Source organism: Salmo trutta, chromosome 27 (assembly GCF_901001165.1).
Source record: "Salmo trutta chromosome 27, fSalTru1.1, whole genome shotgun sequence".
Classification (NCBI taxonomy): domain Eukaryota; kingdom Metazoa; phylum Chordata; class Actinopteri; order Salmoniformes; family Salmonidae; genus Salmo; species Salmo trutta.
In genome coordinates this window covers 11106064-11122461 of record NC_042983.1, presented here as the reverse complement: position 1 = coordinate 11122461, position 16398 = coordinate 11106064, and the positions used below count along the sequence as shown (strand labels likewise).

The window sequence follows — 16398 nt, the reverse complement described above, 5'->3', positions numbered from 1 at the left end:
GTGTGTATGTGTGTGCTGGTGGTTCATGCAAATGGATATAATCAAACCAACAGTATGGGTGTAAGCATAAACATCTCTGTTATCCAACAATCAAGGGTACATGCTGCAAATGAAAATCGGAGTGAGCTTCAACTCATTAGTGCGATTGCAGCCTGAGCATTCAGTGCATTAGTGGCAGAATGTGCAAAGGATGTAGTTGTATACTCTCACTAATTGAAACAAGTAGCTATGGGAAGAGCTTTACCAGCGGTAAAATATAATTAACAGGAAACAAACATCACAAACATATTATGTAAGAACTCAAGATACCTCATTAAAGATTCTTTATCGCACAGGGGAATTATAATGATGATTTAAGGTCTTCATAAAGAAGGAGAGACAATTTGTAACATCTCAAAGGAGGATGACTGGCCCTGTCCTTTTGGAGTCCTTTAAAAAAAGAGATTACATTAGGCCTGATATTAGTCCCAAGCTTATTACTATAATATTTTACTTAGCCTCTGTCACAGACTTGAACATCACCTTGAGCGAAGCCTGGGAGCCAAGGCTACATTCTATTAGTCCTGATTCTATTTTATTAGGCCCGACATATGGCCTATTAATCTATTGTATTAGGCCTATTCTTTCTCCTGTTTCAAGGCCTGCATTACCATGTCTAGCGCTCATTCAGTCTCCTCTTCCCTGTTCACGTTGTGCCTGCCGCTTGCCTGTATGCCTGGTGCTAGCGAGGCCACATGCTCTCAGTGTGCCAGACAGACGGACCCAGCTGTGGGGAGGGAGGGAGGGGTGGGAGTGTGACGTCACGGTGTACACAGCTGGGTCACAGAGAACTGCTTTAATCCCCTCTTTATAGGTCACCAACCATGGCTATGTCATCTCATCATATTGACATGTATACACACGCACACGCACACACACACACACACACGCACGCACGCACGCACGCACACACACACACACACACACACACACACACACACACACACAGGCAACAGAAAGAGTGAAAGAGAGAGAGAGAAGGATGAATAGGAAGGAGGTGGACCGTGAGTATACTGTATAGGGAGCGTCAGAGGGACAGAAAGTGGTGTAAAGTACCTAACTAAAACTTTATAGTACTACTTAAGTAGTTTTTTGGGGTATCTGTGCTTTACTTTACTATTCATATTTTTGACACATTTTACTTCACTACGTTCCTTGTGAAAATATTGTACTTTTTACTCCATACATTTTTCTTGACACCCCAAAAGACTTACATTTTGAATGCTTAGCAGGACAGGAAAATAATCAAATTCACGCAGCAACCGAACATTCCTGGTCATCCCTACTGCTTCTGATCTGACGTCACTAAACACATGATTTGTTTGTAAAGGATATATGAATGTTGGAGTGTGCCCCTGGCTTTCCTTAAATTTTAAAAACAAGAAAATGGTGCCGTCTGGTTTGCTTAATATAAGGAATATGAAATTATTTATACTTTTACCTTTGATACTTAAGTATATTTTAGCAATTACATTTAGTTTTGATACTGAAGTACATTTTAAACCAAATACTTTTAGACTTTTACTCAAGTAGAATTTTACTGGGTGACTTTTACTTTTACTTGAGTCATTTTCTATTAGGTATCTTTACTTTTACTCAAGTATGACAGTTGGGTACTTTTTCCACCGCTGGGGACAGATAGTAATGAGAGGAATGACACAGTAGGCCTACATTGTTTTTTTCTGAAGACATTTTCTTCAACCTGCATCAACATCCTTGGTCTTGCATTCAGACTAATACTACAAAGCTACACTTAGAAAAAAAAGGGTTCCATGGGGACAACCAAAGAACAATTTTAGGTTCTAGATTGCACCTTTTTTTCTAAGAGCTTAGGCACACAAACTCTCCCCTCCCTGTTTGGAGGTAAATAAAGATGCTTGTGAGGTGACTGCAACCTGTCTGTCTGACAGATTGGATGTTGGCAATTATCAGGTTAATTGTCAACGGGGAAAAAACTGTATTTGTATAAGTAGCAGCAGCAGAGACCGAGTAGGGGCCTACCAGAATATCCCAAAGGCCGACTGACGGACTACTACCAGAGGGTCCAATTAATCTTACCAAATGTATAGGCAATGTGAGACAAAGTTGTAACACAAAGAAGAGCTTTGATTTGTTTTTGGGAAGAAGTTGGGAAACTTGGGAATGGATGAGCTGTTCCTACACCACAGTGCGCAAGGAAAAATATTATCTACAAAGATAATTTAAATGGAAAATAATGTTCAGTTCGCCTCTTCCTCTTTGCTAGCGTAGGAACTTATTTTGGAGTACTAAAACAGAGGTGATTCATTGGATGTTCTAGAGACACGTGACATATGCTTTCACATGTATTGGCCAGTTCGTATGAAATGAGATCGTTTTGTAGACATAGGAAATAGTGCCCAAATGGTCATAACTATCGATTTATATCCATATTTTGATACGTTTTAACGCAAATGTTTTTGAATTTGGTTTTGAGTTTGTTTAACGTACATGTAATGATTTCGTTGGACATTTTAACGTTAACTAACATTTGTTTGGGTCGCGGAAGGATCTCCGTGCCACAGCTACTGTGAGTGGTGCGAAATTTGAAAATTACACTTTTATGGACTAGCTAGCAAGCATGTTAGCTAGTTGGAAAACGTTTTTTTCTTGTAGTAATTTAGCTGGTATGTTTTGCTAAGTCTAGTTGGATTCATAAGGGTGGATATTGTAGCGTTTCTAAAAAAAAAACATTATTATTAAGGTAAGATGCTGTCGATTAAGTGAGTGTTAACTCTAGCTAGTGTTAGCTAACGACGTTAACTGGTCAACAAGCTAACGTTAGCCAGTTTGTAACGTATCAAACAGTTAAATGCGAATTTGTAGCTAACTTCAGTTTATTTATAAAAGTTGTAAGTGGCTTTGTAAGCTGTTTTTAATGTGTTTGTTTGATGCATAGTGTCAATAACGTGCAAGCCACAAATGCCTGTCGCATAATAAACCACTTGTTTTAGTGTGTGATCATCAGTCGTTGCTTGTTTTGTCAGCCTTGCCTTCCTTGAATGCGTTATTGATCCAATTTGATCAACTGTTAACAGCAGTTGGGTGATCTCTAATTCAGGTGAAAGACCCCACTGAAGTCGCTTGGAATCCTTTCTGTTGTAGCTAGGTAAGTTAGATCATGGCCAGTTCAGAGCTGAAAATGGACAGCGTTGAGGGAACTGAAACCTTGAATGATCAGGAGGCCTCTTGTCCTCTTCTGAGCAACATCACAACACCTTTGGAATCACCCTCCCAACTGGATATCTCCCCTCAGAGCTTCACGCCATCTTCTAACGTCAAAGGTAATTCAGACATTGAAGAAGTTAGCTGCTTATCATTCCACTGGGTCCACTGCTCTCTCTGACGTTACCCTGTATCTAATCAACTCATTATTGTAACCGGAAACACACATTTTCCATGGCAATGTGACGTTATGTTATCGGTCTACACAGTGCTTTGTCAAGAGATGCAATGAAATCTTAGTTTTTCTGAACTAAGAATGTCCCGATAAATGGTGCATCTATTGTCTTTATTCAGAAAAATCTCGCCTGGCTCAGCTGAAGGTTAAGCGGAGGTCCAATGTTGGGGTACGGGGTTCACCAGAGACCAACTCCCTTATCCGCTACATAGCCCAACAGAGGATGAAAACTCCCCCCACAACCACACAGGTGAGATGTTTGCTTATGCATGATCATACTCAAAGATTGTGCAATAAAAATACTGTAGGAAGTGCACTGCAGATACAAGTTGCTCTAGGACTGCTTGTGTTAATCTGAGTTGGAGCTAGCAATGCTCCTAGCCAGAGTCAATTCAATTTATGACATAGGCCTATAAGCTGTCTCTCTTGCTACAATGTCTCTGTAATTGGTCAAACAGCTTGGTTTGAAACCAAGAATTAGAAACGGTGTGTTTACCATGTCTTTCTCTTCATAGCCTACCCAAGCCAGATCCTTCTCTCCCAGATTCCCCTCTACTCTAAAGCAGAAGATGGCTATATTCCAGAGCATAATGGCTGTGGAGGAGAGTGAGAATGAAACAGTGCCACAACGGGACACTCACACCGGGGGATGCATCAACACAAGAGGTTTTCTATCTGTTGGTTAGTCTGCTTCAGTCACAAAGGCTAAATCATTTATTAATCAGTTATTATTACATTAACTGAAATTGGTGCTTTGTCTGAGTATACTATTTCAGTTTTCAACTAGTTAGAATTTGAAAGAAATGTTGAACTTTTGATATATTTGTTATACTACTTTGAGGGAATGGAGAAACATCCAGATACTACAGATTGCCCTTTCTAGTGTCTTCTATAAGGGTTTTCTATTCTGGGCTGTGGTTGTTTATGGGTGTTGTCTTAACTCTCAGATGGGTGGAGCTGTGATGATGGCAGTGGTGGGAAGGAGAACAAGACCCCAGTGAGCCAGCCTCCCTTTCTAACTCCACCACTCAGTAAGGGGCGCTGCACAGCAGTCCTGCAGGGGAACGGTGTGGAGGAAATTGGCAAGGCCAACACTCCTGTCCTCAAACGCACCGGCACCATACTGAAGCAGCAACAAAACAATGAGGTAACCTCACCACACACTCACCAAGCACTTCTCTGTCCGTTGAATGACAAATATAACTTGGCCAACCATTCAGCATCTGTTGATGTTTTTTGCGACTTTGGTTTGTAAGAAATATTGAAAAGTATTTATTTAAACTAAATGTATTTTACTATTAACTATTCTACTGTGGCTACAATGTTCTAACATCCACTAAACCCACCATGACCCCCTACCCCAGGTTGCCGTTGTCCAGAACAAGGACCATCATCCAGCTCTCACTGTAACACCCGGCGCACAGCTCCAGAATGACACTGAGCTCTGTGGTGAGCTAGAACGCGCTAGTGTGTCCCTGCCACCAGCCCTGCATACTAATGCTGTGTCCCAGGTCACACGGGGTGAGCCCCAGTCCTCTCCTCTAAAGCAGATTTGTACTCCCACCAAGGAGGAGCAGGACCAGGTAAGACACCGCCAGGCTTTATCTACACGCACCAAATATGTGTCCCAACTGGCACCTTATTCCTTATATATTGCACTACTTTTGACCAGGGCCCGGTCCCTGGTCAAAAGTAGTGAACTATATAGAGTGCCGTTTGGGACACAACCCAACACCCCAGCCTCCTCTCTTCTGTCTCTGAAGTCCTCATAGCTCTGCAGAGCACACGACTGCTATTCTCACCCCATGTTCCTGTCTGGCTCTCAAAAATTCTGTTTGGTTCCCTCTCACTCAACAGGAGTGCTCCTTTGAAGTCCACAGCCCCAGCCAACCTCTGGTTGTGCATTCAGGACCAGACAGGACAACTCTGTCCCCGCTGTTTGCCATTCCATCTCTTCTGGAGATGAACCCCACAGGTAAATACACTATATGCTGCTCTCCTCTCTGTGCTTTGAAGCATAGTGCAAGCTTAGCATAGTACAGATAGGCCTGGCATGGCAATTATATAATCGTGTGCCTGGCATGGCAATTATATAATCGTGTAACCTAGTGATTGGGGGGCTAGATACAGTTGCATTTCGGTATATTATTTTTGCTGATATATCGTTTTGGCTATCGCTGTGTGTGTGTGGCTGGCTGGCTGTATTTGGCTGTACCTGCACCAAAACTCCAGTATTTTTCCTTCATAGCTTGTTCTCCATCTTTTTAAATAGAGAGCTAATTAGTTTTTCAGCACTTTTTTATTTCCATGACTGATCTAAACTAGTTTTCTCACACTCTCTTGTCCCTCTGCAGCAGACATATGGTAAGCAATATGTTTGGGATATGGAATCGCAATAAATTCCCAGTCTCAAATCACAATACTTTGGAATTGTGATATTCGTAATACATATCTTAACGGCTCCTATGTATCATGGTGATAATATATCCTGAGGTCCCTAGCAATTCCCTGCCTTAGTGTAACTGACAATTTATGGGTGAATACACTCATGAAAATAAAATAACCCTTATACAGTACCAGTCAAAAGTTTGGACATTTATTCATTCAAGGGTTAATTCAAGGGTAGAATAATAGTGAAGACAAACTATGAAATAACACATATGGAATCATGTAGTAACCCCCAAAATATTCAACAAACCAAATGTATTTTCTATTTGAGTTTCTTTTAAAGTTTTTATATATATATATTTATTTATTTAACCAGGTAAGCTAGTTGAGAACAAGTTCTCATTTACAAACAAGCCAATAACACAATAAACAAGTCAATGACAGTAGAGAGAAAAAAGAAAGTCTATATACAGTGTGTGCAAAAGGCATGAGGAGGTAGGCAACAAATAGGCCATAGGAGTGAATAATTACAATTTAGCAGATTAACCCCCGAGCTTCTTTGACAAGAAGCTGCCCCCCAGCACCCCTCTATGGAAGGGGGGCACCCCAGGCAGGGTCCCAACATCTGCCGGGGTGTCCCAGCTGAGGTCACTGCTGAAGACCCCCCAGAGGACCCCTTTAAACCTGGCTCAGCCAGACTTCAGCAGCCCCTTTCTGACTGGGGCATCCTCACCCTTTGCCTTAATGACAACTTTGCACACTCTTGGCATTCTCTCAACCAGCTTCATGAGGTTGTCACCTGGAATGCATTTAAATTAACAGGTGTGTCTTGTTAGTTAATTTGTGGAATTTCTTTGCTTATTAATGTGTTTGAGCCAATCAGTTGTGTTGTGACAAGGTAGGGGTGATAGCCCTATTTGGTAAAAGACCAAGTCCATATTATGCAAGAACAACTCAAATGAACATTTCCATATGTGTTATTTCATAGTTTTGATGTCTTCACTATTCTACAATGTAGAAAATAGTAAAAAAAATAAAGAAACTCTTGAATAAGCAGGTGTGTCCAAACTGTTGACTGGTATTTATTTTTTATTTAGCGAGGCAAGTCGGTTAAGAACAATTTCTTATTTACAATGACGGCCAAACCCGGACGTTGCTGGGCCAATTGTGCGCCGCCCTATGGGACTCCCAATCACGGCCGGTTGCGATACAGACTGGTGCTGTGTATATGCATACATAAACACAACATGTGAAGTGTTGGTTTCATGAGCTGAAATAAAAGATCGCAGAAATATTGTTCACAAATTTGTTTACATTCATCTTAGTGAGCAATTCATCCACCTGACAGGTGTGGCATATCAAGAAACTGATTAAACGGCATGATCATTACACAGGCACCTTGTGCTGGGGACAAGAAAAGGCCACTCTAAAATGTGCAGTTTTGTCACACAACACATGCTACAGATGTCCCAAGTTTTCAAGGAGTCGACTGCAGGAATGTCCATTAGAGCTGTTGCCAGAGAATTTAATGTGAATTTTTCCACCATAAGCTGCCTCAACTGTCGTTTTTAGAGAATTTTGCAGTTCGTTCAACCAGCCTCACAACCACATGTAACCATGCCAGCCCAGGACCTCTACATCCGGCTTCTTCACCCGAGGGATCGTCTGAGACCAGTCACCTGGACAGCTGATGAAACTGGGTTTGCACAACCAAATAAACCGTCTCAGGGAAGCTCATCTACGTGCTCGTCGGCCTGACTGCAGTTTGGCGTCGTAACCGACATCATCAGTGGGCAAATGCTCTCCTTCGATGGCCACTAGCACGATGGAGATATGTGCTCTTCAGGGATGAATCCCGGTTTCAATTTTACCAGGCAGATGGCAGACCGTGTTGTGTGGGCGAGTGGTTTGCTGATGTCAACATTCTGAACAGTGCCCCACGGTGGGGTTATGGTATGGGCATACACAAGCTACTGACAATGAACACAATTGCATTTTATCAATGGCAATTTGAATGCACAGAGATACCGTGATGAGATCCGCAGCTTCCACTACATGTTACCCATTGAGCATGTTTGGGATGCTCTGGATCGACGCGTACGACAACGTGTTCCTGTTCCCGCCAATATCCAGCAACTTCGCACAGCCATTGACGAGTGGGACAACATTCCACAGGCCACAATCAACAGCCTCATCAACTCAATGCGAGGGAGATGTCATGCTGCATGAAGCAAATGGTGATCTCACCAGATACTGACTGGTTTTCTGATCCACACCCCTACCTATTTTTTTTATGCATCTCTGTGACCAATCGATGCATATCAGTATTCCCAGTCATATGAAATCCATAGATTAGGGCCTAATGAATTTATTTCAATTTACTAATTTCCTTTATATGAACTGAAATTATTTTGAAATGTTTGCATTTTATTTTTGTTCAGTGTATAAACCGTGCCTTCAAAGTATTCATACCCATTGACTTTCACTGGCCTACACACAATACCCCATAATGTCAAAGTGGAATTATGTTTTCCAAAATTTGTACAAATAAATTACAAATGAGAAGCTGAAATGTCATGTGTAAATAAGTTCTCAACTCCTTTTTGTTATGGCAAGCCTAAATAAATTCAGGAACAACTCCCCATAATAAGTTGCATGGACTCTGTCTGCAATAATAGTGTTTTGAATGACTGCCCCACACAATTATCTGTACGGTCTCTCAGTTGAGCAGTGGATTTCAAACAGATTCAACCACACATATCAGGGAGGTTTTTCAATGCCTTGCGAAGAAGGGCACCAATTGGTAGATGGGTAAAAATAAATAAAGCAGCAGACATTGAATGTGCCTTTGAGTACGGTGAAGTTATTACACTTTGGATGCTGTATCAATACTCCCAGTCACTACAAAGATACAGGTGTCCTTCCTAACTCACTTTGCCAGAGAGGTAGGAAACCGCTCAGGGATTTCACCATGAGGCCAATGGTGACTTTAAAACAGTCACACAATTTAATGGCTGTGATAGTATAAAACTGAGGATGGCTCAACAACATTGTAGTTACTCCACAATACTAACATAATTGACAGAGTGAAAAGGAAGCCTGTACAGAATACAAATATTCCAAAACATGCATCCTGTTTGCAACAAGGCACTAAAGTAAAACTGCTAAAAAAACTGGCAAAGGAATGACCTTTTTGTCATGATTACAAAGTGTTGTGTTTGGGGCAAATCCAATACAACAGATTACTGAGTACACTGCAGTTTCTTACCAAGAAGACGGTGAATGTTCCTGAGTGGCAAAGTACGTTTTTACTGTAATATGCTTGGAAATCTATGGCAAGACTTGAAAATGGTTTTCGAGAAATGATGAACAACTAGTGTGTGTGTGCGCGCATCTATTGTATAATCCACCTGTGCAAAACTCTTAGAAACTTACCTAGAATGCTGTAATCACTGCCAAATGTGATTCTAACATGTATTGACTCAGGGGTGTGTATATGTATGTAAGTGAGAAATTTCTGTATTTCATTTTCAATTAATAAGTCACTTTGTCATTATGGGGTATTTGTGTGTCGATGGGTGAGAATTGTTCATTTTAATCCCTCTTGAAATCTGTCCAACAGTGTGTAATAAGTCTAGGGGTATAAATACTTTCTGAAGGCACTATCAAATGTTTTGGGGCATTGGCTCGAAGTGATTGCTTATGTCGCTTATGCCTGGAGCTGGCCCTGCTTGAGCGTGTTTCCACCCCGGGCAAACAGAACTATCTTTCATTTTCATTGTAAAACCATATGCCCTAGACTAGAGCATGGTTGGCAGTTCAAAACCAAAGTGGTAGGCTTTTAGCAAACACAAATAGGAAGCATGGTCCTATTTGGCTCAGTTGGTAGAACATGGAGTTTGTAATGCCAGGATAGTGGCTTCAATTCCCGGGACCACCCATACGGAAAATGAAATGGACTCATGACTAAGTTTCTTTGGATAAAAGTGTCTGCTAAATGGCATATTATAAGACTTGGAGCTACACGAGCAGAAAGTAGTTTGCTTTTAGCAAACACCAAGACCCAAAACTAGCAACGTCTAGGGGGATGAGTACTCTCTCCACAGACAGACACCGAAGTTGGAGCTGAATCCAGTAGTCTTTGTGTGCTTGGAAATTGTGACATTCTCCTTCAGTCGAGCTAAATTGAGGAAGTGAATCCGAGCCCAGGTGTTATAGCCAGGAAGGCGGTGCTTCCGAGGGTGGGCTCTGCATTTCATTGGCATGTTTTTAGTTCAGGTGAATGTGATTGCATGTCATACCGAACGACCTACTGAAATGGAACCACATTTTTCTGTAAGAGAAGCAGTTGTTTGAATAGAGCCGTTTTGAGTAGGGTCAAGTGATGATAAATCTTTATTTTTCCTTTTAGATGAAGCTGATTCCTCTGGTGGTAACGTTACCTCAACTGTGAAGAGGAAGAAGCAGGTGCGTTTCGGGATCCTGCTGCCCCCCGAGCTCTTTGACAAGAAGCTGCCCCCCAGCACCCCTCTACGGAAGGGGGGCACCCCGGGCAGGGTCCCAACATCTGCCGGGGTGTCCCAGCTGAGGTCCCTGCTGAAGACCCCCCAGAGGACCCCTTTAAACCTGGCCCAGCCAGACTTCAGCAGCCCCTCTCTGACTGGAGCATCCCCACCCCTCACTAGTGGGCCCTGCTGTGGAGAACAGAAGAGCGCTTACACTCAGGGAAAGGTACAAGTCACTCACTAACAGAGTGTTTGACCTGTTGCAAAAATTATGAAGTAAGGGTTGTATTCATTAGGCACCAAACAGAAGAAAATATACTGAAACAGGAAGGGACTACCTGATCGTCCAGTAAGGAACTCTTGTTTTACCTTGCCAAAACATTTAGCTACAGTGTTCCCTAATGAGAACGGACAATCATTGAATTGTTATTCTTGGTAATCCAGCATGTGGGTTAGTTGTTTGTCACCATGGAAATAATGCAGTAATTCTCTATGTCCTCAGATCACTTTCCCTTCAATGGAAGATGATGTTGACAGTTCCTTGGACAATGCAGGTTGGTTGTTGAACAGTGATGGCTGAGAGGATGCTATATTTCTAGTCGAGCTCTGTGTACAACGTAACATTGTTACTTGCTGTACATATTTACAGAGCTGGAGACTCAACACTCTGGATTTGAACTTCAGACGGATTATATTTCATCCGCCCACACCCTCTCTCCACACCCTCTCTCCTTAAGTAACAGCACCTCTCCTCCTTAGCCTCAAGTCATTGATTTTACAGTGGTGTCAAATGAGAGTTTAAAACTGAGGTGTTTGCTGTAGATTCTGCCCCGGTGCCTGACGCTGCCCCGGTGCCTGACGCTGCCCCGGTGCCTGACGCTGCCCCGGTGCCTGACGCTGCCCCGGTGCCTGACGCTGCCCCGGACCGTGAACCAGAACCAGACGCCACAGCACGCTCTCGCAGCAGAAAGAGAAAGGTCAGTTAACACACCACTCATTCACAGAACAGGATATCCTCATTCCCTCCACTTACACACCAATGAGAAGATAATCTCTGGACTAATGTTACCATAGTTTTAATATTATCTTCATCTGATGATTTAGGGTTAATCTCAATGGAAGATCTTAAAGGGTATAACGAAATGGATCCTATCCTAATGCCACCGTTCTCTCACTACCTATTTCTACCTCTATTTCGCTCTCTCTCTCTCCATATCCCTCACTTTTCTCTGCTCGTTCAGCAACCAGAGGAGGAAAGTAAGCCTGTGAAGAAGAGATCGACGCGTACGGCTGCCAAGTCTGCCTGTGGGAGGATGAAGGTCAGTCTGGGCTCTGCTCATCACTTTACTTTCTCTAGCGACTTATGATATTACACGCTGAGGCTGTGGATAGTACAGTGAGCTAAGCCTCAGGGAGGTATTACATACACCGAGCTACTTGCCTCGTTCTAACTTCCTTTTATTTAGCCACAGTCAATCTGCCTTCCTCGTGCTCAAGGGATTTAGGTGATTCAAATTTTGAGCAAGAACCAAACTATATTTAGAAGAAGGTGGTGTTTTGAGTACTTGTGGGATTTACTTTAGTTCTGAACATGAAAGGAATGAGCGTTTCAAGGGGCCAAAGAAGGAAGTCCACTGTGATTGATGTAATAACTGTGTCCCTCAGAGGTGACAGTAAAACAATATCAAAACATAAACGAGAAGAGGTGCATGGTTGTAAGGCTGGGGCAAACCAGCTTGGGTATTCAGTTTGTTTGTGTTTCTCCAGAACTTAGCAAAGCGTGGCTTTGGGAAGAAGGAGGTAAACCACTCTCTGTACGGGAAGAGAGCCTATGCATCCAAGAACCCCAACCTCAGCCCAATCACGGAGAACCTGTCCTCCCTCAGCTGCTCCCCCACCCCTCAACACCCCCAAACCTGCAGACACACAGGTAAGCACGCCGCCGTTAGGCTCTGTTTTGATTACCCAGGAAGGAACATTCCTTCCTTGAACTAATCATTGATTGGATTGGTGAGAGCAAGGCTTCCACTCTGCTGATTTCACTGTATACCTATTAGAGGTCAACCGATTATGATTTTAACGCCGATGCCGATTATTGCAGGGCCGGAAGAAGCCGATACCGATTAATCGTCAGATTTTTGTTTATATATGTATCTATTTTTTTAAATAATGACAATTAGAACAATATTGAATGAACAATTTTATTTGATTTATATAAATCAATTTAGTCTCAAATAATGAAACATGTTCAATTGGTTTAAATAATGCAAAAACAAAGTGTTGGAGAAGAAAGTAAAAGTGCAATATGTGCCATGTAAGAAAGCTAACGTTTAAGTGCCTTGCTCAGAACATATGAAAGCTGGTGGTTCCTTTTAACATGAGTCTTCAATATTCCCAGGTAAGAAGTTTTAGGTTGTAGTTATTATAGGACTATTTCTCTCTATACGATTTGTATTTCATATACCTTTGACTATTGGATTTCTTATAGACACTATAGGTATTGCCAGCCTAAGTTGTTGATAGGCTTGAAGTCATAAACAACGCAGTGCTTGAAGCACAGCGAAGAGCTGCTGGCAAACGCAGGAAAGTGCTGTTTGAATGAATGCTTACGAGCCTGCTGCTGCCTACCACCGCTCAGTCAGACTGCTCTATCAAATCATAGACTTAATTATAATATAATAAACACACAGAAATATGAGCCTTAGTTTCCGGATTTGACCATATTAATGACCTATCATTTGGAAATCAAAACATTTATTCTTTCAGTGAAATACGGAACCGTTCTGTATTTTATCTAATGGGTGGCATCCCTAAGTCTAAATATTGTTGTTACATTGCACAACCTTCAATGTTATGTCATAATTATGTAAAATTCTGGCAAATTAATTACCGTCTTTGTTAGGAAGAAATGGTCTTCACACAGTTCACAATGAGCCAGGCTGCCCAAACTGCTGCATATACCCTGACTCTGCTTGCACTGAACGCAAGAGAAGTGACACAATTTCCCTAGTTAATATTGCCTGCTAACATTAATTTATTTTAACTAAATATGCCGGTTTAAAAAAATATATACTTGTGTATTGATTTTAAGAAAGGCATGGTTAGGTACATTGATGCAACGACAGTGCTTTTTTCCCACGAATGCTCTTGTTAAATCATCACCCGTTTGTCGAAGTAGGCTGTGACTCGATGAGAAATTAACAGGCACCGCATCGATTATATGCAACGCAGGACACGTTAGATAAACTAGTAATATCATCAACCATGTGTAGTTAACTAGTGATTATGTTAAGATTGATTGTTTTTTATAAGATAAGTTTAATGCTAGCTAGCACCTTACCTTGGCTCCTTTTTGCACTCGCGTAACAGGTGGTCAGCCTGCCACGCAGTCTCCTCGTGGAGTGCAATATAATCGGCGTCCAAAAAAATGCCGATTACCGATTATGAGAACTTGAAATCGGCCCTAATTAATCACCCATGCCAATTAATCAGTCGACCTCTAATACCTATACCCACACTCACTCATGGAGACGCTGAAGATGCACAGCTCAAGTCAAGGCAGTCTCCACTCTCACTGACTGACACTTGAAATACAGTACTAAGTACAGTCAATAATAGAATGCTGCTACTGTGTAAACATTCTCACATAGGCTATTCAATCTGACTCGGAGCATGTCCAAGTACAGCCATTCAACTGTCTGTTGTAGTAGTACCTGTAGTCTAGACAGTATTATAAACTGGGTGGTTCAAGCCCTAAATGCTGATTGACTGAAAGCTGTGGTATATCATACTGTATACCATGGTTATGACAAAACATTTATTTGTACTGCTCTAATTATGTTGGTAACCAGTTTATAATAGCAATAAGGCACCTCGGGGGTTTGTGGTATATGGCCTATATACCATGGCTAAGGGCTGTATCCAGGCACTCGGCGTTGCGTCGTGCAAAAGAACAGCCCTTAGCCGTGGTATATTGGCCATATACCACACCCTCGGGCCTTATTGCTTAAATAATCCATGCTGTGTGTCCTCCCTCCACAGCCAAAAGAGGCTCCAGCCTATTGGAAGATGACATTAACAGCGACCCAATCACTGGAGTGGTCATGACTGCAGCCCTGTGGCAAAGCCGCCTGTGCCCCGCGGCCAGTGGGGTCTCACCAGAAGACCCCATCCCAGCTGCAGAGCCCTCTGTTGGGCCTTCAGAAGCCCGCCAGGCCCCTGTAGGCTTTACCACAGGCCACTCTGGGACTGGGAGAGCAGCACGGGCCGGGAGACGACGGTCAGGTCCAACAAATACCTTCAGAACCAAAGAGCAGAAAGAACCGAGTGTTATTAGAGGAGGGAGAAGGAAAGGCAGGAAGGTGAGTGTTCCTGTTGATGACTGTCTCAGTGAAGAGCAGGTAGAGAACACTGATGCTGAGCAAGACCCAACAGAAACAAACCAGGCAGAGGTTTCAGACTCCAGCCCAGCCAAGCACACTGTACCTGGTGACCGAGAGGGTGAACCTAATGCTCAGTGTACCTCAGACCCTGTAGATACAGATCAATGCACTTGCACACTACCAGATGCAGGTAGGAGTGGTGACAGTCCAGTTAGGGTAGACACTACACCCTGCCCCCCTACACACGAGATTAGCGCCACAGTGGCTTCATTAGAGCAGGAGGCAGTGAGCCATGTAGAACCGAGACCAAACAAAGGCAAGCAGAGAGAAGCTCGGGGCCCGGGCCGCTCCAGGGGTAGAAGGAGCTCTATACACACCAGATCAGTCGTAGAGGAGAGGGAGGAGGCGCAGGCACCCCAGTCAAACGGTCCAGAGGCAGTGGAGGAGAGCGGGCAGGAGTTGGAGAATGACAGCCACAGGTCAGAGATGGAGCAGGGTAGCATTACAGAACAGGCCTCCTTCCGAGACTCCCTCCTTCCCCCCTGGGCACAGGAAGAGTTCAGCATCGATGATGTGCTGCGGCGTCTTCCCAGCAGGGGGCATCGGTCTGTCCGCCGCAGCCTGAGGAACCAGAGTCAGAGCAGCACCCTTGAGGCCAGCGGCTCCGGCCTGGCCTGGCTGCCCCAAACCTCCCCAGACTCCATCAGGGCTATCCGCAGGAAGACCAGGGGCCGCCGCAGCTCAATCCAGGCTCTACTGCCCCCTCCCCTGGAGTAAGTGAACCACATGGACCGTTGAGCCGCTCATGCTGCTCCTAGCCTGTCGGCTACTGGACACTGACTGTGTCTGAAATGGCGCCCTATTCACTATGTAGTGCATATTATAGTGAATAGGGTAGCATTTGATGCACACCTGCCTTTTTGACACTGTTAGAGAAGCTAAATGGGATGTGGTTCTCTGAGTTAATTGTTTGTTGGGAGTTTTATAAACCTTTTTTGTTTTTAGTCGTTAACTAGTTGTCTAAATAGAATAAGGTCTTTAATGTCCTTGAGCTGTCTGGCAGTTATTTAGTCCTTTTTTTTATGTTTACCTCCTGTATCCATTAAATAAAATGGGTATCTTCCAAACCATTCATCGTCTGAACATTGTACAGGCCTCTCTTGAAATACACATTGATAAAAACATGCCTAAAGTTTAAAATATACAGTATATCATAGGAAGTTGGTGGCAACTTAATTGGGAGGACAGGCTCGTGGTAATGGCTGGAAGTAATTGGTGGAATGGTATCAAACACATGGTTTTCATGAGTTTGATGCCATTCCATTTGCTCCGTTACAGACATTTATGAGCTGTCCTCCCCTCAGCAGTCTCCTGTGACAACTATATGTTCTAGTAAAAACAATAATGGTTATTTCGTACAATAGATCAGACTGTACTGATCTGTATCTGGTTTCATGAACCAAGCTTGTCTATATACATACATACATACATACATACATACAGTGGGGGAAAAACGTATTTCATCCCCTGCTGATTTTGTACGTTTGCCCACTTACAAAGAAATGATCACTCTATAATTTTAACGGTAGGTTTACTTGAACAGTGAGAGACAGAATAACAACAAAGAAATCCAGAAAATCGCATGTCAAAAATGTTATAAAATGAT

At 42.9% G+C, this 16398-nt stretch overlaps 1 protein-coding gene across 7 annotated transcripts; it reads left to right on the top strand.

Annotated features, from left to right (window-relative positions):
• Positions 1-2049: 2049 nt before the first annotated feature.
• On the top strand, positions 2050-15864 carry LOC115164302 (cell division cycle-associated protein 2). Of its 7 annotated transcripts, none has more exons than XM_029716634.1 (14): positions 2050-2587; positions 3119-3341; positions 3577-3707; positions 3973-4138; positions 4405-4604; positions 4822-5040; positions 5315-5432; positions 10257-10576; positions 10853-10904; positions 11000-11086; positions 11173-11327; positions 11592-11669; positions 12118-12280; positions 14392-15864. In XM_029716634.1, the coding sequence occupies exons 2-14, from the start codon at positions 3179-3181 to the stop codon at positions 15507-15509; spliced, it is 2970 nt and encodes a 989-aa protein (XP_029572494.1). In that variant the 5' UTR covers positions 2050-2587; positions 3119-3178; the 3' UTR covers positions 15510-15864. The 7 variants fall into 7 exon arrangements, with proteins under 7 accessions (XP_029572494.1, XP_029572495.1, XP_029572490.1 ...); XM_029716635.1 differs by having other exon boundaries at positions 2050-2761; positions 3973-4123; XM_029716630.1 differs by having other exon boundaries at positions 2050-2761.
• The last annotated feature ends 534 nt before the right edge of the window (positions 15865-16398 follow it).

What these genes read in the sequence shown, in the direction of transcription:
- LOC115164302 (XM_029716634.1), top strand. Translation starts at nt 3,179, where the DNA reads ATGGCCAGTTCAGAGCTGAAAATGGACAGCGTTGAGGGAACTGAAACC. An exon ending in AGCAGCAACAAAACAATGAG is followed by an intron (nt 4,605 to 4,821) that starts GTAACCTCACCA and finishes CCCCTACCCCAG; the next exon opens with GTTGCCGTTGTCCAGAACAA. An exon ending in CTCGCAGCAGAAAGAGAAAG is followed by an intron (nt 11,328 to 11,591) that starts GTCAGTTAACAC and finishes CTGCTCGTTCAG; the next exon opens with CAACCAGAGGAGGAAAGTAA.